The sequence below is a fragment of the Manihot esculenta genome, chromosome 6 (assembly GCF_001659605.2).
Source record: "Manihot esculenta cultivar AM560-2 chromosome 6, M.esculenta_v8, whole genome shotgun sequence".
Classification (NCBI taxonomy): Eukaryota; Viridiplantae; Streptophyta; class Magnoliopsida; order Malpighiales; family Euphorbiaceae; genus Manihot; species Manihot esculenta.
Window position 1 is genome coordinate 16,154,955 of NC_035166.2, and position 26,580 is coordinate 16,181,534.

The 26,580-nt window shown below is 45.0% G+C and overlaps 1 protein-coding gene across 1 annotated transcript; it reads right to left on the reverse strand.

The window, feature by feature from the left end:
• Nucleotides 1-1,191: 1,191 nt before the first annotated feature.
• LOC110617863 lies at nucleotides 1,192-24,932 on the reverse strand. The gene is made up of 6 exons (XM_043957766.1): nucleotides 24,753-24,932; nucleotides 2,530-2,789; nucleotides 2,330-2,456; nucleotides 1,951-2,244; nucleotides 1,757-1,861; nucleotides 1,192-1,671 (listed from the first exon to the last, which is right to left on the reverse strand). Exons 1-6 carry the CDS (start codon nucleotides 24,930-24,932, stop codon nucleotides 1,192-1,194), a joined length of 1,446 nt encoding a protein of 481 aa, XP_043813701.1.
• Between the last annotated feature and the right edge of the window lie 1,648 nt (nucleotides 24,933-26,580).

Genomic DNA, 26,580 nt, shown 5'->3' on the forward strand with positions numbered 1-26,580 from the left:
CAAAAAATATGAGCAAATATTTTTAGATAGTTAAATTAAATTAAAAAGGTAAAACCTCTAGAAGAGATATGAGATATGACTAACAAATTTTCAGAAGAAAATCAAGTACCTAAAATTAATTAAATTAAGAGATCTTGAAAAGTTATATCATTTCAGGACAAAAAAATAGAATCAATACAAAATAAACGTCACCGATATTCTCACATATGAGGTAGTGCTCAGTATTATGAAATATGAAAAGAATCTTGAATTTAAATATATTGAATAATATATATAGATTTAAAAATGATATGCCAAAGAAGAATTCTGCATTTAAAAAATAAATTTATTTGAAATTTATGAAATTCTTGGACCTGAAGTTCTTACTGAGTATGTGGAATAAAAATGAGTAGTTTATAAAATATGATTGTTATTATGAAGATATATTTTCATGCAGTGAATATAATTATTTTTTATCATTCGATTAGTCTGATAATTTATAAAGAAAAACTTGAAATGTGTCTATTGTATATAGTGATTATTTATTTACATGGTTCACTTGAAAAATGTTTATATAATACTACAAGATTTTGCAAAATCACCAACGGAAATTTCCGTTGGTGAGCGTTGAAGATCCGTTAGTGATTTTTTTCACTAACGGATCTGTGACGGATTTATTCCGTCAGGAAAATTCTTGTTGGTAAATAATTCACTAACGAAAATTTGTATCCGTTAGTGACAGTAACGGATCACCAACGGAATTTTCCGTTTGTGACAGTGACGGATCACCAACGGACTTTTTCGTTGGTAACAGTGACGGATCACCAACGGAATTTTCCATTGGTGACAGTGACAGATTTTTGTTACTAATTCGTTAGTGAATAAAAATGACACAATTGCAAATTGTACACCCCTGTACCCCTACCCCTGTAACTGTACATATACATCCATCTGTACCCTGTACATTCATATACATCCACATCCATCTGTACCCTGTACACTCATATACATCCATCTGTACCCTGTACACTCATATACATCCATCTGTACCCTGTACATTCATATACATCCATTTGTATATTCATATAATAATAATATTATAAACGGACAAAACTAAATTACTCATTAAAATATATTAAAAACGTAAAGAATTTGTACTACAATTATAATTTGAAATAAAAATTATCAACTGGTCATAACAAAATATACATACTAAACTAAACTAGCTAGCTCAACATCTGTATCATCATCACTATCTGTATGATGATCACCAATGACAGGGGCATCATCACGCCGCTGCTGTGGAGACGGAGCTGGAGGTGCCGTAGGAGTAGATGTCTGAGTGGATATCCCAATACCCTGTTGTGCCATCATCCTATGCATAATCGTCTGCAACTCGTCCAGCCTTGTGGTAATTCGACTATTCTCTGTCTCTAGCCGATCAATTTTATTCTGCATCCTGTTCATTGTTTCAATTGTAGGAGGATCCACTGGGGGTGCAGACATGTATAATGCAGAACAATGAGATGGCTCATGAAAATATGCTGAAGCCTGGGACCCTAACCCATAAACTCGACTCTTTTTCTGTCCGCCAACTGCTTCGTAGTACAGTTGGGCCTCATTTATGGGCGTCGACTCATTGCTTCCCTCCTGTTGATGTGTAGTAGCCTCCTTCAGTTGTACGTATTTATCCTGCATTATAAATTTAAAGTAACATATAAGTAAAACAATTTAAGTCAATCAAAATTGTTAATAACTACATTTAAGATTAACTTACATAAATAGCTTTTGATCTCGCATCAACAAACTCCTCCGTCCCCTTTCTCTTATGTATGGCCTCAAAAAGCTCATGAGGATGTGGTTCTCTGCCTAGTCTTTCCCTCTGTTACCAATTATAAGAATTGTAGCATTTGTCATCGAACCAAAATATTTATAAGAAGATAATTATAAAATAAAAGTTTTAACAAATACCATCCTCCGCTGGTGGGTGTACTGTGAAACAGAACCGCATGCGTGCCTGGAAATGCCAGATCCTGACCCTCCAGCCTCACTATGCCTATTGGCAGAAAACTTCTCACACTTCTCTTTGTATTCAGAAGTGTTCCAAGTTTCCTGCCACTTCCTCAAAACAGAATCAGGGGTTGCAAGATTCTTCGCCTTCCCTTTCCTGATTTCCCACATTAAGCCCCTGTATCGCTCAGCTGCCTTTTTCTGCCAGGCAATTTTTACCAAGCTGTCAATTGCTTGGTCCCATATGAAGTATTTCTGCAAAAAGATTACATTTTATGAGTAGTTAGTAATTAAACAGTTCATAAATATATGACAAACTACTAAAATAATTATGCTTCACCTTGAATTCCTGCCAATAAAACTCCTTAGTTTCATTGGACACAGTCTTCCAACAGTGGCCTTCCTCGACCAATCTTTCTTTCACTATCAGAGTTATCCTGCGGCTGCACATCTCCGACGGATGCAAACTACATGAACAATGGTGAGTAAGTAAATGGTAACATTTAAATTAATCTAAATTAATAAACAATTAACTATTACTTGTTGTTAATGAGTGAAATAGTCTGTCGGAATGACTGTGTTCCGCCTACAGCAGTGGTCGATGCAGCTGATGCTGGAGCAGATGCAGGAGCAGATGATGGAGTAGATGCTGATGTAGATCCTGTCCCTCTAGCTGATGCAGTACCAGAAGGGGATGCAGGAAGAGGTGAATGTGTATGTGATACCGTTGGTCGTGGAGCTGCAGTAGGGTGGTGAGGATGTAAACTGTGACGGTGAGGAGGTGGAAGGGGACGGGGAAGCTGTGCATCGGCACATGGTGGAACTGGTGTATATGATCGATCTCTATGAGATGGCTGTACACCGGATGCAAGTGGTACCCATGTAATACCCGGCTAGACTCCGGTATCGGAATTCCTACCGTCCGGTAGAATATCGGATGTCGGAGACCTCTAGATGGGTAAAACCATATTTTCATGAAATGTTTTAATGCTTTTGATGATTTTAAGTAAAAAGAGAATGAGTTTTTGCATGAGAACAACCTTGGAGGAAAGCTCAGGTTCGGCCGCCGAACATGCATGCGTTTCGGGTGAGCCTTAGGCCCCCGAAGGCATAAGTGAGGGAAGTCCAGGTTCGGCCGCCGAACCTCAAGTTCGGCCGCCGAACATGGCATGCATGCAGAGGCACATTCGGCCCCCGAACGTGGCCTGGACAGCCACTATAAAAGGGTCCCTTAGCCGAAAACGGGCGAGCTTTTCCCCATTTTCGGCCAAGGTGAGCTCTCCGCCGTCCCTCACCGATCTTTGATGTTTTTCCTCTAGATCTTTCAAGTTTTTCATTTGTTTTAACTTTGTTTTGAAGATTTGAGCTTTTCAGCAAAGTTTTGGAGCTTTGAGGTTTAAGAACTCAAATCTCTCCCAACTCCAAGTTTGGTCGCCTCTACTCTCGATCTTCAAGAGGTAAGAGTCGATCTCTAGCTTATATTATGTTTTAAGTAAGTTTTATGAAGTTCATGGGGGTAGAATGCATGTTTAGGTTATAGTTACGTTTATGGGTATAAATGTATGTTCATGAACAATGTGGCTTATAATGTGTGTTTGATGTGTTGTAGTTGGGGTTTAAGGTAGTTTGAGACCCCTAGGAGCTTGTATGCATGTTTTGGTTGAGCTAAATGCATGTTGGTTTGAGTTTGGAGGCATTTGTGCATGTTTGAACCTAGTTTCTGCCCTTTAGAAGAAACCAGGTTCGGTAGCCGAAGGGACTTTCGGCCACCGAACCCTCTTGTGGAGGCAGCCTTCGGCTGCCGAAGCTTGCCCTTGAAAGGAGACTTTCGTCTCTGTCTGGGAGTTTCGGCCGCCGAAAGTGCCGCCGAACATGCATGAGTTTCGCCTCTGTCTGGGAGTTTCGGCCGCCGAAGGTGCCGCCGAACCTGCCTGACTTTCGGCTCTGGAGGGACTTTCGGCCGCCGAACCTGCCGCCAAAAGTGCCCTGTCCAGCCTTCCTTTGCATGTTCTTGCATGGATGTTTTGAGATGTTTTAGGGGGTTTTTGGGGGATGTTTTTAGAGTTATGTTCTAGTTGTTGGTCCCTCATTTGAGTCCACCTGTGTATGTTCGGACCCGAGGAACCGAGGACCCCAGCAGTGAGTCAGCTGCTTCAGTCAGTGTCAGAGCTAGCCTGAGGTGAGTGGAATAACTCTTATGCTAAATAATTAAATAAATCAGTTTTGAGCATGTTCATGCATCACGGATGCCATGTGATATTTTAGGTTGCTTGCATTAGAAATCACGAATATGTTGCATTGCATAAAATATTGTTGATGTGGATGAATTTTGAATGATCCATTAGCCCTCATATGTTATGACATGATGATATGATATGGAAGTCCAGGTGTGGCCTGCACTACGCCCCTGGCACTATGTAAGAGAAAGACCGGACGTGGCCTGTACTACGCCCCCGGCACCATGGAATATGTATGTTATGTTATGTTATGTATAAGAGAAAGACCAGGTGTGGCATGCACTACGCCCCTGGCATGATTGGATTATGTAGAGGGCTAAATGGTGACAAGTTCATCCTTGATATGATTAGTTGTGATGTGATGCATTCCATGATAGCATGTGTTTTAAATGCTTTATGATTCTGCTCACTGGGCTCTAGTAGCTCACCCCTCTCTCAAATTCCCCAGGTTTGCAGGTACGGGTTAGACAGAGAAGTCAAGAAGAGTAATGAAGTCATATGTATGTAATAGTTAGAATGTGGACATGACATATGGTATAATGATGTATAGATATGTAATGTAACGATATTGAGGTTAGAAGTGTGCTTGACCATAGTATAATGTAATCCCTTTTTGAAACATGATCTTAATGTTATTGATGTTCATGTTTAGCCAACTCAACACTTGTTATGCCACCCATTGGGGGCATTGATGAGATCCCACAGAGGGGTCAAGTTTATGATTATGTATAAATTCAGTGCATGCACAGGTTGAGTTTGGTGTATGATAGAATGTATGAAAGAAAAGTTTTAAATTTTCATGTAAGATTGTTGATCATGTATGGGATTAAACAGGTTTACAGGTTACATGTCAGGCTTGCTACGTGTCCCGGCGGCCTTAAGCCGATCTGGATCCTAGCGCCGGTAGCGGTCCGATTTTCGGGTCGTTACAGAATGGTATCAGAGCCCTAGGTTCATATGGTCGGACCTAGAGTGTCGGGCTCATAGATGTTATAGAAGGTCAAGCACAGTAGGAAAGATCATGTCCACTAGGATAGGATGTGGAGTCCTATCTTACATGATGATGTGAAATGCTATGATATGAATGATATGCTATGATGTGTGATGTGGGTTCATGTGTGCCCACATGAACCATATGATGCTAATGTTTATGTGATGTGTACTGTTTTTCAGAAAACAGGATGAGAGGAACTCGTCGATCGGCAAGATTGACTGGAGTACCACCTTGTAACGCCCCGGAAATCCGGACCGCTACTGGCGCTAGGATCCAGATCGGCATAAGGCCGCCGGGACCCGTAGCAAGCCTAACATATACCTGTAAACCTGCTTAATCCCATACATGATCAACATCATACATAAAAATTAAAACTTTTCTTTTTATACATGCAGTCAATCACCAACTCAACCTGTGCATACTCTGAACATATACATAAATAAAGTCCCTCTGTGGGATCTCATCAAAGCCTCAAAGGCTATACATCATGTGTTGAGTTAGTTTTGCATAGACATCATATCATAAGATCATGTACATAAAAAAAAGGGATTAGCAATACACTATGGTCAAGCACAATTCTAACCTCAATAATCTCATTACATAACATACTGAAAATTCTTACATTTCATCATAATACAACTGTCATGTCCACAATCTAACTATTACATACATATGACTTTTCTCTTCTTTTCTTCTCTATCAATCCCGTACCTGCAAACCTGGGGGTTAGGGGAGAGGGGTGAGCTAGATGCCCAGTGAGTAGAACTATATATAAAAAAAATATTTAAAACATGCTATAATGGAATGCATCATTACACAAACATTTCACATCATGGACGGACCGACCCAAAAATCCCTCAGCTCCATGCCCGGCCCTACCATGGGCACCACAGGACTTCGTATTGCCCGGCCCTATTATGGGCACCACAGGACTTCGTAAATCGGAGCTATTGCCCGGCCCTATTATGGGCACCACAGGACTTCGTACACAGGACTAGTGAGTCGTGCAATGTCCCTCCTCATCAACCACAATATAATAATGCAATGTAGCATATTCGTGATTCTAATGCAAACATCTTATATTATAGTCATGATGCATGAAATATGATAAAATATTCACTTTTTAATTTAAAAGATTAAGTATAGTTCCACTCACCTCTGGCTGACTCTGTCAAACTCTCAGCAGCTGGCTCACTGCTGGGGTCCTTGGTTCCTCGGGTCCGAACCTACACAGGTGGACTCCAATGAGGGACCAACATATATAATCATAACTCTAATGTATCCCCCAAAATCCCCCTAAAACATCATGAAAACATCACAGAAAATATGCATGAAATGGCTGAACAGGGCACCTTCGGCGGCACCTTCGGCGGCCGAAAGTCCCAGACAGAGACGAAACTCAGCTAGGTTCGGCGGCACCTTCGGCGGCCGAAAGTGCCAGACAGAGACGAAAGTCTCTTTTCGGGGGCAACTTCGGCAGCCGAAAGGCCTGCCTCCCCAGCCATGTTCGGCGGCCGAAAGTACCTTCGGCTGCCGAACCTGGTTTCTGCCAAAGGGCAGAAACTTGGCTCCCTTTGCACATTTCGCCTCCAAATCTATAAATCATGCATATTTTTCAACCAAAGCATGCATACAAGTTCCTAGGGGCCTCAAACATGCATATACCCCATCTACAACACTTCATTCATACACAATCAATCTACATTGTTCATCAAAGCATCAAAACCATAAACTCATCAACAAACCTAAACATGCGTCTCTACCCCATAGATCTTGCATAAAACTTGTTTAAAACATAATGTAAGCTAGAGATCGACTCTTACCTCTTGAAGATCGAGAGTGGAGGCGATCTAACTTGGAGTTGGGAGAGATTGAGCTCCTTGGGTCTCCAAGTTCAAAACTTGCTCAAAACTCGTTTCAAAAGCTTAAAAACTTCAAAGCAAGATGAAGACTTGTTAAAACCATGAAAGATCTAAAGGAAACACTCAAGATCGAGGGAGGAGCGGCGGAGACTCACCTTGGCCGACAATGGGAGAGAAAAAGCTCGCCCGTGCGGACCAAGGGGACCCTTTTATAGTGGCTGGCCAGGCCACGTTCGGGGGCCGAATGTGCCTCCGCATCCATGCAATGTTCGGCGGCCGAACATAAGGTTCGGCGGCCGAACCTGCACTTCCCTCACTTAGACTTTCGGGGGCCTAACGTGCCTCCCAAAGTCCATGCATGTTCGGCGGCAGAAAGTGAGTTTCGGCGGCCGAACCTGGGTTTTTCCTTAAAGAATTTTCATACTAAAACTTATTTAAAATCATACTTAAAAACATTAAAAACATGAAAACATTTTATAAAAACATGCTTTTACCCTTCTAGAGGTTTCCGACACCCAAATTCCATCGGACGGTGGGAATTCCGATACCGGAGTCTAGTCGGGTATTACATTCTCCCCCCCTTAAGAACATTCGTCCCCGAATGTTCCTCAACTAGTACATGCATAGCAAAACAACATAACATACATATAAAACACATAGAGACTAACCTTAAAAGAGATGGGGATATTGCTGGAGCATGGACTCCCGTGTCTCCCAGGTACATTCTTCCATATTGTGGTGGTTCTAAAGGACTTTCACCATCGGGATTTCCTTGTTCCTTAGCTTTTTGATCTGAGTGTCAAGAATCCGCACTGGTTGTTCAACATAAGTGAGATCCTCTTGGATCTCCACATCAGGCTCACTAAGAACCTTGCCCGGATCTGACACGAACTTCCTCAACATGGAAACATGGAAAACCGGATGGATTCTCTCCATAGAAGCAGGCAAGTCCAGCTTATACGATACATTCCCAACTTTTTGCAAGACCTCAAAGGGTCCGATGTACCGCGGAGCTAGCTTACCCTTCTTTCCGAACCGAACCACCCCTTTCATTGGGGACACCTTGAGCAATACTAGATCCCCCTCCTGAAACTCTACCTGTCTCCTGCGGATGTCTGCATAACTCTTCTGCCTGCTTGTAGCAGTCTTGATTCTTTCTCTGATCATGGGTACCACTCTGCTGGTGATCTCTACGAGCTCAGGCCCTGCTAAGGACCTCTCTCCAACCTCTTCCCAGCAAACGGGTGACCTGCACTTCCTCCCATACAAAGCTTCATATGGAGCCATCCCAATGCTAGCATGATAGCTGTTATTGTAGGCGAACTCTACCAAGGGTAGATGTTGCCTCCAAGAACCGCCAAAATCTAGCACACACATCCTGAGCATATCCTCTATTGTCTGGATGGTCCTCTCTGATTGTCCATCAGTCTGGGGATGGAAGGCAGTACTGAAATCCAACCTGGTACCCATAGCATTCTGCAGACTCCGCCAAAACCTGGAGGTGAACTGGGGCCCTCTATCTGACACTATAGAAACTGGGACCCCATGCAGCCTGACAACTTCATCCACATAAACCTGCGCTAACTTATCCACAGAGTAGTTGCTCCTAACAGGGATGAAGTGAGCAGATTTGGTGAGTCTGTCCACAATCACCCATATGGAGTCTAGTCTGTTGGATGTTGCCGGTAACCCCACTACAAAATCCATAGCGATATTCTCCCATTTCCACTCTGGAATCGGCAGTGGGTTAAGCATTCCAGCCGGCTTCTGATGTTCCAGCTTCACCCTCTGACATATTTCGCAGGCTGACACGAACTGTGCCACTTCCCTCTTCATAGCTGGCCACCAATACACTCTCTTCAGATCCTGGTACATCTTGGTGGCTCCAGGGTGAACACTGTACCTTGCATTATGAGCCTCTCTCATAATGTCTCCTTTTAGCCCGATGTCATCTGGTACACATAGTCTATTCCCATAGCGGAGGATCCCCTTACTATCGAACCTGAACTCACTGTTTTTGCCTGACTGAACAGTCCTGGCAATCTTTACTAACTCTGGGTCCTCATGCTGTTTCTGAGCCACCTGCTCCAGAAATACGGGTATTACTTTCATCTGCGCAATCAAAGCACCTGTACCAGACAACTCCATCAGTAGACCCTCATTGATGAGTTTATAAAATTCTTTCACCACCGGTCTCCTCTCTGCCGTGATGTGGGATAGACTGCCAAGTGATTTCCGGCTTAAGGCATCAGCTACTACATTAGCCTTACCCGGATGGTACTGGATCTTGCAATCATAGTCACTCAACAGTTCTACCCATCTCCTCTGCCTCAAGTTCAGCTCTCTCTGGTTCAAGATGTGCTGCAGGCTCTTATGATCTGTGAAGATCTCACATTTTACCCCATAGAGGTAATGCCTCCACATCTTGAGGGCAAAGATAACTGCTGCCATTTCCAGGTCGTGTGTGGGGTAATTCAACTCATGCCTCTTCAGCTGTCTAGAAGCATAAGCGATCACCTTACCATTCTGCATCAACACACAACCCAGGCCTACTCTGGATGCATCACAGAACACTGTGAAATCCTCATTGCTGTTTGGCAGAGCTAACACTGGTGCTGAAGTCAACCTCTTCTTGAGCTCCTCAAAGCTTTCTTCACACTGATCGGTCCACTCGAATCTCTGATTCTTTCTGGTTAATCTGGTTAAAGGAGCTGCAATCTTAGAGAAGTCCTGAACGAACCTCCTGTAGTAGCCAGCCAAACCCAAGAAGCTTCTGATCTCTGTCACTGAGGTGGGTCTTGGCCAGTTAGTCACAGCTTCAACCTTCTTGGGGTCCACTTCTATCCCATTCTCTGACACTATATGCCCCAAGAATGATATGCTCCTTAACCAGAACTCACACTTGGAGAACTTGGCATACAAGCCATGTTCCCTCAAGGTCTGTAATACAATCCTCAGATGCTGGGCATGCTCCTCTGCATTCCTGGAATACACTAGGATATCATCTATAAAGACAATAACGAAGTGATCCAGGTATGGTCTGAATACTCTGTTCATGAGGTCCATGAATGCTGCAGGGGCGTTAGTTAACCCAAACGGCATTACAAGGAACTCATAGTGCCCATATCTGGTCCTGAAAGCTGTCTTTGGTATGTCTTCTTCCCTTATCCTCAGCTGATGGTACCCTGATCTCAGATCTATCTTGGAGAAACAACCCGCTCCTGCTAGCTGGTCGAATAGATCATCGATCCTTGGCAATGGGTACTTGTTCTTGGTAGTGACCTTGTTCAACTGCCTGTAGTCGATACAAAGTCTGAGGGATCCATCCTTCTTTCTCACAAAAAGCACTGGAGCACCCCAAGGTGAGGTACTCGGTCGGATGAAGCCCTTATCTACCAGATCTTGCAACTGTTCTTTCAGTTCCTTCAATTCTGCTGGTGCCATCCTGTAGGGAGGGATAGAGATCGGTCTAGTTCCAGGCATCAGTTCAATCTCGAACTCTATCTCCCTAGCAGGTGGTAGTCCTGGAAGCTCTTCTGGAAAGACATCCAGAAATTCTCTGACAACTGGCACTGAGGCTGGCTCCCTGACCTGACTATCTAGCTCTCTCACGTGAGCTACATACCCCTGACATCCCTTCCTAAGCAGCCTACGAGCCTGTAGGGCCGATATCAGACCTCTAGGCGTACCCCTCTTGTCTCCTCTGAAGACAACCTCTGACCCGTTCTGATCTCTGAACCTGACTACCTTGTCCCTGCAGTCCAAGGTAGCACCATGGGTAGATAGCCAATCCATCCCTAGAATGACGTCAAAGTCTGTCAAGTCTAGAACCACAAGGTCGGCGGAGAGGCATCTTCTCTCAACAAACACTGGACAGTACCGGCAGACTGACTCTGCCACCGTCGGATCACACTTAGGTCCACTGACCCATAGGGGACACTCTAACCCAGAGACCATCAACCCTAACCTCTCAACTGCCCTCGGAGAAATAAAGGAATGAGATGCACCCGGGTCCATTAATGCATACACATCAGAACACCCAATGATGAGATTACCTGACACCACGGTGTTGGATGTGTTCGCCTCCTGCTGAGTCATTGTGAAGATCCTGGCTGGAGCTGATGGACCTTCACCTCGGGAACCAGAAGAAGAGGCTGCCCCTCTCCCTCTACCTCTGCCACTGCCCTGTGTTGTGGCTGGAGCTGCTGGTTGTGCCACACTACCCGAAGCTGTCTGTTGGGGCTGGCCCATGAAAGGTGCTCTAGGACAATCCCGAGCTATGTGTCCCTCCTGGCCACATCTGAAACATGCATTGGTCCCCCATCGACACGCTCCCTTGTGTGGCCTCCCACACCTTTGGCATTCTGCACCATCTGAGCCTGAACTCGAGCCACCGCCAAATCCTAGACCGGATTTCAGCTTGTTCCAGAACTTGTTCTTCTTGGGCTTCTTAGTGCTACTCCATCTCTTACTACCTGAACTCTGAGTAGAGGGTCCTGGCCCTCCTCTGCCTGGGGTCTTAACCCCTGAAGACTGGGTCACTGACTGCTTCACTGACCCCTCAACTATGGCACTGGCCTCCATTCTTCGAGCCATATCTACCACCGTGTGAAAACTCTCCCTCTCAGCTGATTGAATCAATGAGGAGTACCTGGACTGTAATTTCATGACATATCTCCTGGCCTTCTTCACATCTGTATCTAGAGCTTGCCCTGAGAAGGGTAATAGCTCCAGAAATCTATCTGTGTACTCCTCTATGCTCATGTCTTCTGTCTGTCTCAGTTGTTCAAACTCAATCATCTTCAACTCTCTGGAACTATCTGGAAATGCCCATCCAGCAAACTCATTGGCAAATTCCTCCCATGTCATACTGTCTAGTCTCGGGTCCACATAGCACTTGAACCATTCCTTTGCCTTTTTGCACTTCAGGGTGAACCCTGCCATCTCAATGGCTCTTCTATCATCTGCCCCTAGCTCATCAGTGATCGTCTTCACTGCTCTCAGGTATTCAAAGGGATCATCCCCTGACTTATATTTAGGAGCATCCAGCTTAAGGTAAGCTGTCATTTTCACCTTACTCCCACTGGTTGAGCTAGGTCTAGGAGGTTGAGTAACTGGGGCTACTGGTTCTGTAGGAGGTGGAGGTGGGGATGCAGCATTCCCCGAGGTGGGGTTTGCTGGGTGAGGATGGAAGGATGAGGGTGGATAGGCTGGGTACTGTGGGTACGGTGGATAGAAAGGTGGATAAGGCATGTGAGTAGGGTAGGGATTAAAGCTGGAGTAATCCGACGTACTTCCCATCGGATACCCGGGACTCTGTGCATAGGGTGGGTAATAGGGTGGAAAACCATACCCCGAGGCCTGAGTGCCTCCTTGTGACTCCCCTGTCCCTTCTTCTGACATGCCAACATCCAGATTCCCATCCCTTCTCTGAACTTCTTCCATAACCTCCCTCACATCTGAAGAACTTCCTCCTCTTTCTGTCCCCCTTCTGCTAGTATCAAAAGACCTTCTAGGGTCCCTTGATACTCTTTCTCTGTTTGTTCTGCATGACATTGCCCTAGGCAATGTGGGAGGACGGGCGCTTGTGCCCTCATCCTCTGGTGGGACTCCTGTCAATCGTGCAGATCGACGAGTTCCTCTCATTCTGTTTCTGAAAAACAGCACATAACTCACAAGCATTAGCATCATATGGTTCATGTGGAGTCACATGAACCTACATCACATACATGGCAAACATAGCATATCATTTATGCGCATGCATATAGTCATGGCATATCACATCATCATAGCAAGACAGGACTCTACATCCTATCCTAGTGGACATGACCTTTCCTATTGTGCTTGACCCTCTAATACTTCTATGAGCCCGACACGCTAGGTCCGACCATGTGAACCTAGGGCTCTGATACCACTCTGTAACGCCCCGGAAATCCGGACCGCTACTGGCGCTAGGATCCAGATCGGCATAAGGCCGCCGGGACCCGTAGCAAGCCTAACATATACCTGTAAACCTGCTTAATCCCATACATGATCAACATCATACATAAAAATTAAAACTTTTCTTTTTATACATGCAGTCAATCACCAACTCAACCTGTGCATACTCTGAACATATACATAAATAAAGTCCCTCTGTGGGATCTCATCAAAGCCTCAAAGGCTATACATCATGTGTTGAGTTAGTTTTGCATAGACATCATATCATAAGATCATGTACATAAAAAAAAGGGATTAGCAATACACTATGGTCAAGCACAATTCTAACCTCAATAATCTCATTACATAACATACTGAAAATTCTTACATTTCATCATAATACAACTGTCATGTCCACAATCTAACTATTACATACATATGACTTTTCTCTTCTTTTCTTCTCTATCAATCCCGTACCTGCAAACCTGGGGGTTAGGGGAGAGGGGTGAGCTAGATGCCCAGTGAGTAGAACTATATATAAAAAAATATTTAAAACATGCTATAATGGAATGCATCATTACACAAACATTTCACATCATGGACGGACCGACCCAAAAATCCCTCAGCTCCATGCCCGGCCCTACCATGGGCACCACAGGACTTCGTATTGCCCGGCCCTATTATGGGCACCACAGGACTTCGTAAATCGGAGCTATTGCCCGGCCCTATTATGGGCACCACAGGACTTCGTACACAGGACTAGTGAGTCGTGCAATGTCCCTCCTCATCAACCACAATATAATAATGCAATGTAGCATATTCGTGATTCTAATGCAAACATCTTATATTATAGTCATGATGCATGAAATATGATAAAATATTCACTTTTTAATTTAAAAGATTAAGTATAGTTCCACTCACCTCTGGCTGACTCTGTCAAACTCTCAGCAGCTGGCTCACTGCTGGGGTCCTTGGTTCCTCGGGTCCGAACCTACACAGGTGGACTCCAATGAGGGACCAACATATATAATCATAACTCTAATGTATCCCCCAAAATCCCCCTAAAACATCATGAAAACATCACAGAAAATATGCATGAAATGGCTGAACAGGGCACCTTCGGCGGCACCTTCGGCGGCCGAAAGTCCCAGACAGAGACGAAACTCAGCTAGGTTCGGCGGCACCTTCGGCGGCCGAAAGTGCCAGACAGAGACGAAAGTCTCTTTTCGGGGGCAACTTCGGCAGCCGAAAGGCCTGCCTCCCCAGCCATGTTCGACGGCCGAAAGTACCTTCGGCTGCCGAACCTGGTTTCTGCCAAAGGGCAGAAACTTGGCTCCCTTTGCACATTTCGCCTCCAAATCTATAAATCATGCATATTTTTCAACCAAAGCATGCATACAAGTTCCTAGGGGCCTCAAACATGCATATACCCCATCTACAACACTTCATTCATACACAATCAATCTACATTGTTCATCAAAGCATCAAAACCATAAACTCATCAACAAACCTAAACATGCGTCTCTACCCCATAGATCTTGCATAAAACTTGTTTAAAACATAATGTAAGCTAGAGATCGACTCTTACCTCTTGAAGATCGAGAGTGGAGGCGATCTAACTTGGAGTTGGGAGAGATTGAGCTCCTTGGGTCTCCAAGTTCAAAACTTGCTCAAAACTCGTTTCAAAAGCTTAAAAACTTCAAAGCAAGATGAAGACTTGTTAAAACCATGAAAGATCTAAAGGAAACACTCAAGATCGAGGGAGGAGCGGCGGAGACTCACCTTGGCCGACAATGGGAGAGAAAAAGCTCGCCCGTGCGGACCAAGGGGACCCTTTTATAGTGGCTGGCCAGGCCACGTTCGGGGGCCGAATGTGCCTCCGCATCCATGCAATGTTCGGCGGCCGAACATAAGGTTCGGCGGCCGAACCTGCACTTCCCTCACTTAGACTTTCGGGGGCCTAACGTGCCTCCCAAAGTCCATGCATGTTCGGCGGCCGAAAGTGAGTTTCGGCGGCCGAACCTGGGTTTTTCCTTAAAGAATTTTCATACTAAAACTTATTTAAAATCATACTTAAAAACATTAAAAACATGAAAACATTTTATAAAAACATGCTTTTACCCTTCTAGAGGTTTCCGACACCCAAATTCCATCGGACGGTGGGAATTCCGATACCGGAGTCTAGTCGGGTATTACACACCTGAGGATGAGGGCACGAGCGCCCGTCCTCCAGCATTGCCTAGGGCAATGTCTAGTAGGTCTAACAGAGAAAGAGCAGTAAGAGACCCTAGAAGGTCTTTGGATCTGGGTAGAAGCAGATCAGTCAGAGGAACAGTTCAGGGAGGAGCGTCAGAGGACATGGGGGATGATATGGATGTAGAGCAGAGGAGGGATGGCAATTTGGGAGTTAGCATGTAACGCCCCGAAAATCGGACCGCTACCGGCGCTAGGATCCGGGTCGACTTAAGGCCGCCGGGACCCGTAGCAAGCCTGACATAAAACCTGTAAACCTGTATAATCCCATACATGATCAACAACATGCATAAAAATTAAAACTTTTCTTCATACATACTGTCATCAACTAACTCAACCTGTGCATACTCTGATCATATACATAACATAGTCCCTCTGTGGGATCTCATCAAGCCTTAAAGGCAAAACAACCTGTGTTGAGTTAGTTTACATAAACATCATAACATAAGATCATGTATATACAAAAGGGATTAACAATATATTATGGTCAAGCACAACTCTATCCTCAATGATCTCATTACATAACATCCTGAATATTTTTACATTTCATCATAGTACAGTTGTCATGTCCACACACTAACTATTACATACATATGACTTTTTCTCTTCTTGCCTTCTCTATCTATCCCGTACCTGCAAACCTGGGGGTTAGGGGAGAGGGGTGAGCTAGATGCCCAGTGAGTAGAACTATAAAAGAAAATATTTAAAACATGCTATCGTGAAATGCGTCACTGCACAAACAAATCACACCACGGATGGACTGATTCAAAAATCCCTCAACTCCATGCCCGGCCCTATTATGGGCACCACAGGACTTCGTATTGCCCGGCCCTATTATGGGCACCACAGGACTTCGTACTCGGAGTTATTGCCCGGCCCTATTATGGGCACCACAGGTCTTCGTATTGCCCGGCCCTATTATGGGCACCACAGGACTTCGTACTCGGAAGGCTAATGAATCATCCTAATGTCCATCCACTATCATCTATCACAACAATACAATGCGGCATAGTCGTGAATTCTAATGCAAACAACCTATAATATGATCATGATGCATGAAGCATGATAAAAGCATTTCATTTCTTAATTTAAAAGGTTAAGTTTAGTTCCACTCACCTCTGGCTGACTCTGACAAACTCTGTAGCAGCTGGCTCACTGCTGGGGTCCTTGGTTCCTCGGGTCCGAACCTACACAGGTGGACTCCAATGAGGGACCAAACATACATAAATATAACTCTAATATATTCCCCAAAAACCCCCTAAAACATCCTGAAAATATCACATAGAGATATGCATGGAGTGGCTGAACAGGGCACTTTCGGCGGCACCTTCGGCGGCCGAAAGTCCTGGACAGAGACGAAACTCAGGTAGGTTCGGCGGCACCTTCGGCGGCCGAAAGTCCCAGACAGAGACGAAAGTCTCTTTTCGGGGGCAACTTCGGCAGCCGAATGCTGCCTCCACAAAGGGGGGTTCGGCGGCCGAAACTCCCTTCGGCGGCCGAACCTGGTTTCTGCCAAAGGGCAGAAACTTGGTTCAACCGAACCTCTTGCCTCCCAAAACCTCCAATCATGCATAATCTCGTTCTACAACATGCATACCACACATACATTACACCTAGGGGTCTCAAACTATCATATACCCCAACTACAACACTTCAAACACACAAAAATCAACATACATTGCTCAAATCATCAAAATAACCCATAAACTCAACATATAACCTAACGTGCATTTCTACCCTTAGATCTAGCATAAAACTTACTTAAAACACATGAGGAGCTTAAGATCGGCCCTTACCTCTTGAAGATCGAGAGGGAGACGACCTAAACTTGGAGATCCACGAAAATGAGCTCCTGAGTTCCCAAAGCTCCAAAACTTGGTTTAAATGTTCAAAACTTGCAATGTGAGTTCAAAACTCAAGAAAAATGGAAGAGATTTGGAGGAAGAGCACAAGAGTTGCAAAGGGAAGGTCGAAAGCTTGCTGTGGCCGAAAATGGGAGAAAGCTCGCCCATTTCGGCTAAGTGCCCCATTTATAGGTGGCTGGCCAGGCCACGTTCGGGGGCCGAATGTGCCTCCGCATCCATGCAATGTTCGGCGGCCGAACTTGACTTTCGGCGGCCGAACCTGAACTTCCCTAACTCATGCTTTCGGGGGCCTAACGTGCCTCCAAAACGCATGCATGTTCGGCGGCCGAACTTGACTTTCGGCGGCCGAACCTGGGTTTTCCTCCAAAGACTTTTTATGTAAAAACTCATTTAGTTTCATACTTTAAAACCATTAAAAACATGAAAACATTTTTATAAAACATGATTCTACCCTTCTAGAGGTCTCCGACATCCGAGATTCCACCGGACGGTAGGAATTCCGATACCGGAGTCTAGCCGGGTATTACATAGCATGTCAGAAGAAGGAATGGGAGAATCCCAAGGAGGCACTCAGGCCTCGGGATTTGTTCAGCCACCCTACTACCCACCCTTCTCACAAAACCCTGGGTATTCGATGGGAGGCACATCGGACTACCACAGCTTTAGCCCTTATCCCACACAGATGCCATACCCACCCTACTACCCACCATATTCACAGTACCCAATGTATCCACCTCCACCTTACTATCCAAATCCAGCAAACCCTACCCCAGGGGATGCTGTACCTCCTCCTCCTCCAGCAGAACCAGCAGCCCCAGTTACCCAACCTCTTAGACCTAGCTCAGCCAGTGGGAGCAAGGCCAAGATGACTGACTACATAAAGTTGGGTGCTCCCCAGTATGAAAAAGGGGATGACCCGTTTGTGTATCTGGAGAGGGTCAAGGTGATCACAGATGAGATTGGGGCTGATGATAGTAGAGCCATTCAGATGGCTGGGTTCACACTTAAGTGCAAAAAGGCACGAGAGTGGTTCAAGAATTATGTGAACCCGAAAGTGGATAGCATGTCTTGGGAGGAGTTTGCAAACGAGTTTGCAGGATGGGCTTTCCCTGATAGTTCAAGGGAGCTGAAGATGATAGAGTTTGAGCAGTTGAGGCAGACTGATGAGATGGGTGTAGAGGAGTTCACAGACAGATTTTTGGAGTTGTTGCCATTTGCAGGGCAAAACCTTGACTCAGACCAGAAAAGGTCAAGGAGGTATATCATGAAACTCCACTCCAGATATTCCTCCTTGATCCAGTCAGCAGATAGGGAGAGCTTCCATGCCATAGTGGATATGGCCCGGAAAATGGAGGCCAGTGCCATCGTTCAGGGGTCAGTTAAACAGTCAGTGGCACAGCCTTCTGGTTCTAAGACCCCAGGCTCTTCTTCAATGAGTGCAGCAACTTCAGGTAGCAAGAAGTGGGACAGAGGTCCCAGGAAGTCTAAGAAGAACAAGTTCTGGAACAAGGTTAAGTCCAGTCTGGGACTAGGGAATGGCTCAAGCTCTGGTGCTAATAATGCAGTTTGTGCAAGGTGTGGCAAGCCACACAGGGGAGTATGTCGGTTTGGGACGACAGCCTGTTACAGATGTGGTCAGGAGGGGCATATGTCTCGAGAATGTCCAAGAGCAGCCCCGATGGCACAGTCCCAGCAGACAGCTTCAGGTAGTGTAGCGCAGCCAGCAGCTCCAGCCATGACTCAGGCCAGTGGCAGAGGCAGAGGGAGAGGGGCAGCCTCTTCTTCAGCGGGTTTCAGAGGTGAAGGTCCATCAGCTCCAGCACGGATCTTCACAATGACACAGCAGGAGGCAGATGCATCTAACACCGTGGTGGCAGGTAACTTAGTCATTGGTTGTTCAGATGTGTATGCCTTGATGGACCCTGGTGCATCTCATTCTTTTATTGCTCCGAGAGCCGTCCAGAGGTTGGGGTTGATGATCTCTGAGTTAGAGTGTCCTCTCTTGGTCAGTGGACCCAAGTGTGATCCATTAGTGGCAGAGTCAGTCTGCCAGTGTAGTCCTGTGTTTGTTGAGGGAAGATGCTTGTCCGCCGACCTTGTGGTTCTAGACTTGACAGATTTTGACGTCATTCTAGGGATGGACTGGTTATCTACCCATGGTGCTACCTTGGACTGCAGGGACAAGGTAGTCAGGTTCAAAGGTCAGGATGGGTCAGAGGTTGTCTTCAGAGGAGACAGGAGGGGTACACCTAGAGGTCTGATATCAGCTCTTCAGGCTCGTAGGTTGCTTAGGAGGGGATGTCAGGGGTATTTGGCCCATGTGAGAGAGCTTAGCAGTCAGGTTAGAGAGCCCGCCTCGGTGTCAGTGGTTAGAGAGTTTCTAGACGTCTTCCCGGATGAGTTGCCAGGTTTACCACCTGCTAGAGAGATAGAGTTCGAGATAGAATTGATGCCTGGAACCCGACCGATCTCTATCCCTCCCTACAGGATGGCTCCAGCCGAGTTGAAAGAATTGAAAGAACAGTTGCAAGAGCTGGTAGACAAGGGCTTCATCCGACCGAGTACCTCACCCTGGGGTGCTCCAGTCTTGTTTGTCAGAAAAAAAGGATGGATCCCTTAGACTTTGTATCGACTACAGACAGTTGAACAAAGTCACTACTAAGAACAAGTACCCTTTGCCAAGGGTCGACGATCTATTCGACCAGCTAGCAGGAGCGGGTTGTTTCTCCAAAATAGATCTGAGATCTGGGTACCATCAGCTGAGGATCAGAGATGAGGACGTGCCAAAGACGGCTTTCAGGACCAGATATGGGCATTTTGAGTTCCTTGTAATGCCGTTCGGGTTAACCAACGCCCCTACAGCATTCATGGATCTCATGAACAGAGTATTTAGCCAGTACCTGGATCACTTTGTTATTGTCTTCATAGATGATATCTTGGTGTATTCCAGGAATGCAGAGGAGCATGCCCATCATCTGCGGTTGGTTTTGCAGACCTTGAGGGGACATGGCTTGTATGCCAAGTTCTCTAAGTGTGAATTCTGGCTGAGGAGCATTTCATTCTTGGGGCATGTAGTGTCAGAGAATGGGATAGAGGTGGACCCCAAGAAGACAGAAACTGTGGCTAGCTGGCCTAGACCCACTTCAGTGACGGAGATCAGGAGTTTCTTGGGTTTGGCAGGTTACTACAGGAGGTTCGTTCAGGACTTCTCGAAAATAGCAGCTCCTCTGACCAAACTAACCAGGAAGAATCAGAAGTTTCTGTGGACCGACCTGTGCGAAGAGAGTTTCGAAGAGCTTAAGAAGAGGTTGACTTCAGCACCAGTTTTAGCTCTGCCATCTAGTGATGAGGACTTTACCGTCTTTTGTGATGCGTCCCGTGTGGGACTGGGTTGTGTACTAATGCAGAATGAGAGGGTGATTACTTATGCTTCTAGGCAGCTGAAGAAGCATGAGTTGAATTACCCCACACATGATCTTGAGATGGCAACAGTAATCTTTGCACTCAAGATGTGGAGGCACTACCTCTATGGGGTAAAATGTGAGATCTTCACAGATCATAAAAGCCTGCAGTACATCCTGAGTCAAAGAGACTTGAACTTGAGACAGAGGAGATGGGTGGAGCTGTTGAGTGACTATGATTGCAAGATTCAGTATCATCCGGGTAAGGCGAATGTCGTGGCAGACGCCCTAAGCCGGAAGTCACTAGGCAGTCTATCCCACATCACGGCATAGAGGAGACTAGTGGCGAAGGAGTTTTACAAGCTCATTGATGAAGGTCTACAGTTAGAGTTGTCTGGTACTGGTGCTTTAGTGGCCCAGATGAGAGTGACACCTGTGTTTCTGGAGCAAGTGGCTCAGAAACAGCATGAGGACCCAGAGTTAGTGAAGATTGCCAGGACTGTTCAGTCAGGCAAGGACAGTGAGTTCAGATTTGACAGTAAGGGGATCCTCTGCTATGGGAGTCGATTGTGTGTACCAGATGACATAGGGCTAAAATGAGACATTATGAGGGAGGCTCATAATGCAAGATACAGCGTTCACCCCGGAGCCACCAAGATGTATCAAGATTTGAAGAAAGTTTATTGGTGGCCAGCGATGAAGAAAGAAGTGGCACAGTTTGTGTCAGCCTGCGAAGTGTGTCAGAGGGTGAAGCTGGAACATCAGAAGCCGGCTGGAATGCTCAACCCGCTACCTATTCCAGAGTGGAAATGAGAGAATATAGCTATGGACTTCGTAGTGGGGTTATCGGCGGCGTCCAACAGATTGGACTCCATATGGGTGATTGTGGACAGACTCACCAAATCTGCTCACTTCATCCCTGTCAGGAGTGGCTACTCTGTGGACAAGTTGGCGCAAGTATATGTGGATGGGATCGTCAGGCTGCATGGGGTTCCGGTTTCGATAGTGTCGGATAGAGGGCCCCAGTTCACCTTCAGGTTTTGGCAGAGTCTGCAGAATACCATGGGTACTAGATTGGATTTCAGTACTGCCTTCCACCCCCAGACGGACAGACAGTCCGAAAGGACCATCCAGACTATCGAGGATATGCTTAGAATGTGTGTGCTGGACTTTGGCGGTTCTTGGAGGCAGCATCTACCTTTGGTGGAGTTTGCCTACAATAACAGCCATCATGCTAGCATCGGGATGGCTCCATATGAAGCTTTATATGGGAGGAAGTGCATGTCACCTGTTTGCTGGGAGGAAGTTGGAGAAAAGGCCTTGGCAGGGCCTGAGCTAGTAGAGATCACCAGCAGGGTGGTACCCATAATCAGAGAGAGAATCAAGACTGCTGCAAGCAGACAGAAGAGTTATGCAGACATCCGCAGAAGACAGGTAGAGTTTCAGGAGGGGAATCTGGTATTGCTCAAGGTGTTCTCCAATGAAAGGAGTGGTTCGTTTTGGGAAGAAAGGTAAACTAGCTCCACGATACATTGGACCCTTTGAAATCTTGCAGAAGATTGGGAATGTGTCGTACAAGCTAGATTTGCCTGCTTCAATGGCAAGAATCCATCCGGTTTTCCATGTTTCAATGTTGAGAAAATTTGTGTCAGATCCGGGCAAGGTTCTTAGTGAACCTGATGTGGAGATTCAAGAGGATCTCACCTATGTTGAGCAGCCAGTGCGGATCATAGACACCCAGATCAGAAAGCTGAGAAACAAGGAAATCCCGATGGTGAAAGTCTATGCTCCAGCAATACCCTTATCTTTTCTAAGGTTAGTTTCTTATATGTTTCATATGTTTTATGTGTATGATATGTGTGTGCCATGCTATGTGTTAGTTGAGGAACATTCGGGGACGAATGTTCTTAAGGGGGGGAGAATGTAATACCCGGCTAGACTCCGGTATCGGAATTCCTACCGTCCGGCGGAATCTCGGATGTCGGAGACCTCTAGATGGGTAAAACCATGTTTTCATGAAATGTTTTAATGCTTTTGATGATTTTAAGTAAAAAGAGAATGAGTTTTTGCATGAGAACAACCATAGAGGAAAGCTCAGGTTCGGCCGCCGAAACTCAAAGTTCGGCCGCCGAACATGCATGCGTTTCGGGTGAGCCTTAGGCCCCCGAAGGCATAAGTGAGGGAAGTCCAGGTTCGGCCGCCGAACCTCAAGTTCGGCCGCCGAACATGGCATGCATGCGGAGGCACATTCGACCCCCGAACGTGGCCTGGACAGCCACTATAAAAGGGTCCCTTAGCCGAAAATGGGCGAGCTTTTCCCCATTTTCGACCAAGGTGAGCTCTCCGCCGTCCCTCACCGATCTTTGATGTTTTTCCTCTAGATCTTTCAAGTTTTTCATTTGTTTTAACTTTGTTTTGAAGATTTGAGCTTTTCAGCAAAGTTTTGGAGCTTTGAGGTTCAAGAACTCAAATCTCTCCCAACTCCAAGTTTGGTCGCCTCTACTCTCGATCTTCAAGAGGTAAGAGTCGATCTCTAGCTTATATTATGTTTTAAGTAAGTTTTATGAAGTTCATGGGGGTAGAATGCATGTTTAGGTTATAGTTACGTTTATGGGTATAAATGTATGTTCATGAACAATGTGGCTTATAATGTGTGTTTGATGTGTTGTAGTTGGGGTTTAAGGTAGTTTGAGACCCCTAGGAGCTTGTATGCATGTTTTGGTTGAGCTAAATGCATGTTGGTTTGAGTTTGGAGGCATTTGTGCATGTTTGAACCTAGTTTCTGCCCTTTGGGAGAAACCAGGTTCGGCAGCCGAAGGGACTTTCGGCTGCCGAACCCTCTTGTGGAGGCAACCTTTGGCTGCCGAAGCTTGCCCCCGAAAGGAGACTTTCGTCTCTGTCTGGGAGTTTCGGCCGCCGAAAGTGCCGCCGAACATGCATGAGTTTCGCCTCTGTCTGGGAGTTTCGGCCGCCGAAGGTGCCGCCGAACCTGCCTGACTTTCGGCTCTGGAGGGACTTTCGGCCGCCGAACCTGCCGCCGAAAGTGCCCTGTCCAGCCTTCCTTTGCATGTTCTTGCATGGATGTTTTGAGATGTTTTAGGGGATTTTTGGGGGATGTTTTTAGAGTTATGTTCTAGTTGTTGGTCCCTCATTTGAGTCCACCTGTGTAGGTTCGGACCCGAGGAACCGAGGACCCCAGCAGTGAGTCAGCTGCTTCAGTCAGTGTCAGAGCTAGCCTGAGGTGAGTGGAATAACTCTTATGCTAAATAATTAAATAAATCAGTTTTGAGCATGTTCATGCATCACGGATGCCATGTGATATTTTAGGTTGCTTGCATTAGAAATCACGAATATGTTGCATTGCATAAAATATTGTTGATGTGGATGAATTTTGAATGATCCATTAGCCCTCATATGTTATGACATGATGATATGATATGGAAGTCCAGGTGTGGCCTGCACTACGCCCCTGGCACTATGTAAGAGAAAGACCGGACGTGGCCTGTACTACGCCCCCGTCACCATGGAATATGTATGTTATGTTATGTTATGTATAAGAGAAAGACCAGGTGTGGCATGCACTACGCCCCTGGCATGATTGGATTATGTAGAGGGCTAAATGGTGACAAGTTCATCCTTGATATGATTAGTTGTGATGTGATGCATTCCATGATAGCATGTGTTTTAAATGCTTTATGATTCTGCTCACTAGGCTCTAGTAGCTCACCCCTCTCCCAAATTTCCCAGGTTTGCAGGTACGGGTTAGACAGAGAAGTCAAGAAGAGTAATGAAGTCATATGTATGTAATAGTTAGAATGTGGACATGACAGATGGTATAATGATGTATAGATATGTAATGTAACGATATTGAGGTTAGAAGTGTGCTTGACCATAGTATAATGTAATCCCTTTTTGAAACATGATCTTAATGTTATTGATGCCCATGTTTAGCCAACTCAACACTTGTTATGCCACCCATTGGGGGCATTGATGAGATCCCACAGAGGGGTCAAGTTTATGATTATGTATAAGTTCAGTGCATGCACAGGTTGAGTTTGGTGTATGATAGAATGTATGAAAGAAAAGTTTTAAATTTTCATGTAAGATTGTTGATCATGTATGGGATTAAACAGGTTTACAGGTTACATGTCAGGCTTGCTACGGGTCCCGGCGGCCTTAAGCCGATCTGGATCCTAGCGCCGGTAGCGGTCCGATTTTCGGGTCGTTACAACCCATATCTGAAGTTTCGTATCCCCAAGTCCCGTCGGTGCCCGTGGTAAATGCAGCTCATGCTCTTGTCCGTCATCTGTATTCGCGTCCTCTTGACTTGCACTAGTAGGAAGTTGAACCAGTCCTCTGGGCTTGTTAACCCTTCCACGTCCCCTCATCTGTGAACAAACAAAAAATGTCATTGTCAAAAATAATATAAAGTTCATAAACATTATATTAAACATATACAAATGTATTAAGTTACTCACTGAGTAATAAATGAAATAAACAACTCCAAACTTCTTTAGTATATAGATGAATTTAGTCTGATTCATATGAATTGTACTCATTATCACCATATGCATCTGCATCAGAATCAGGGTCACTAAGGAATTCGTCTTCCTCTTTCGAAACATCATCATGAATCTCAGTCATTCCTCCGCTAGGATCATTCAGGCAGTGTTGTTGATTAATATCATCGATATTTACTTCAGCATAATCTATGTCATCTTCTTGAAAAGGTTCATATGTCTTTGAAGACGTTTGAGATACTTCAACAACGGGTCTACCTTTAACTTTCATCACAGCCCACCAATCATTTTTGTCACGACGCTTGCTCAGGTATGAAGCATAAACGACTTGTGTTGCCTGAGAGGCCAATACAAATGGCTCGTACTTACTGTATCTACGCTTATTGTTAATATCAACAATTCTATACTGTCTATGCACCTTGGTGCCCGTATTTGGTGTTGGATCAAACCAGTCACATTTGAAAAGTACAGTCTGCTTAATTGGTAGCCCTGGATACTCCAATCGCAACACCTCGACCAACTGTCCATAGTAGTCACTTTCTTTAGAACTGTAATTACTCCCTTTTATACATACACCAAAATTCATTGAGTTACTACTTGAACTTCCATTGATTGTGTTGAATTTACATCCATTAACACAATACCCATTAAAAATGGTGACACTTCTTAGTGGTCCCTTTGCCACATCTTGTATAAGCTGATTTTGTACATTGTTTGGCAATTCATGGGCATACTTGTAAAACCATTTGACAAAGTTTCTCTCTAGTTTTTCATCAACAGCTGCATCTGTGATATTTGGTTGTGTCGACTTTACTCGCTCCACATAAATGCTATACATACAAAGAAACAAGTAATGTTTAACAATAATGTACAATATAAGAGGTATTAGACTATTAGTATAACTACCAATACTTACTCAATATATGTTTTCACCTCTGGACAATTTAATAGAATATATGTTTGAGCAGCTTGGATTTCATCTTCAGTCATATATCTGGATTTTCCTTTTCCAATAGTTCTACCTGTGCATTTGAATATGCTTAATTTACCCGGTATGTCATCATCAGAGACAAATTCATGCAAGTTGCGTGGAACCTTTCGATGTCTGGTCATTGCATGTGGTTCAAAGTAATGAGCAGAAAATGCACTTGCTTCTTCTACCAAGTAAGCATTGCATATTGAACCTTCAACCCTTGCTTTATTTTTAACATTGTTCTTTAACTTTCTCAAGTACCTAGTGTGTGGAAACAAAAATTATATATGTATACTAAGTAATTCATCATGCTAAGGAGTGCGAGTAAATAATTAGTACGTGTACCTCTCAAATGGGTACATCCACCGATATTGTACTGGTCCTGCAATTAATGCCTCATATGCAAGGTGTACTGGTAAATGTTCCATTGAATCAAACAGACTTGGAGGAAAAACTCGTTCAAGCTTACAAAGGATTACAAGAATTTGTTCATTTAACCGTTGCATGTCCCCATTAGTAAGTGTAGTTGAGGTGAATTCTCTAAAGAAATTGCTAAGCTCTGTTATT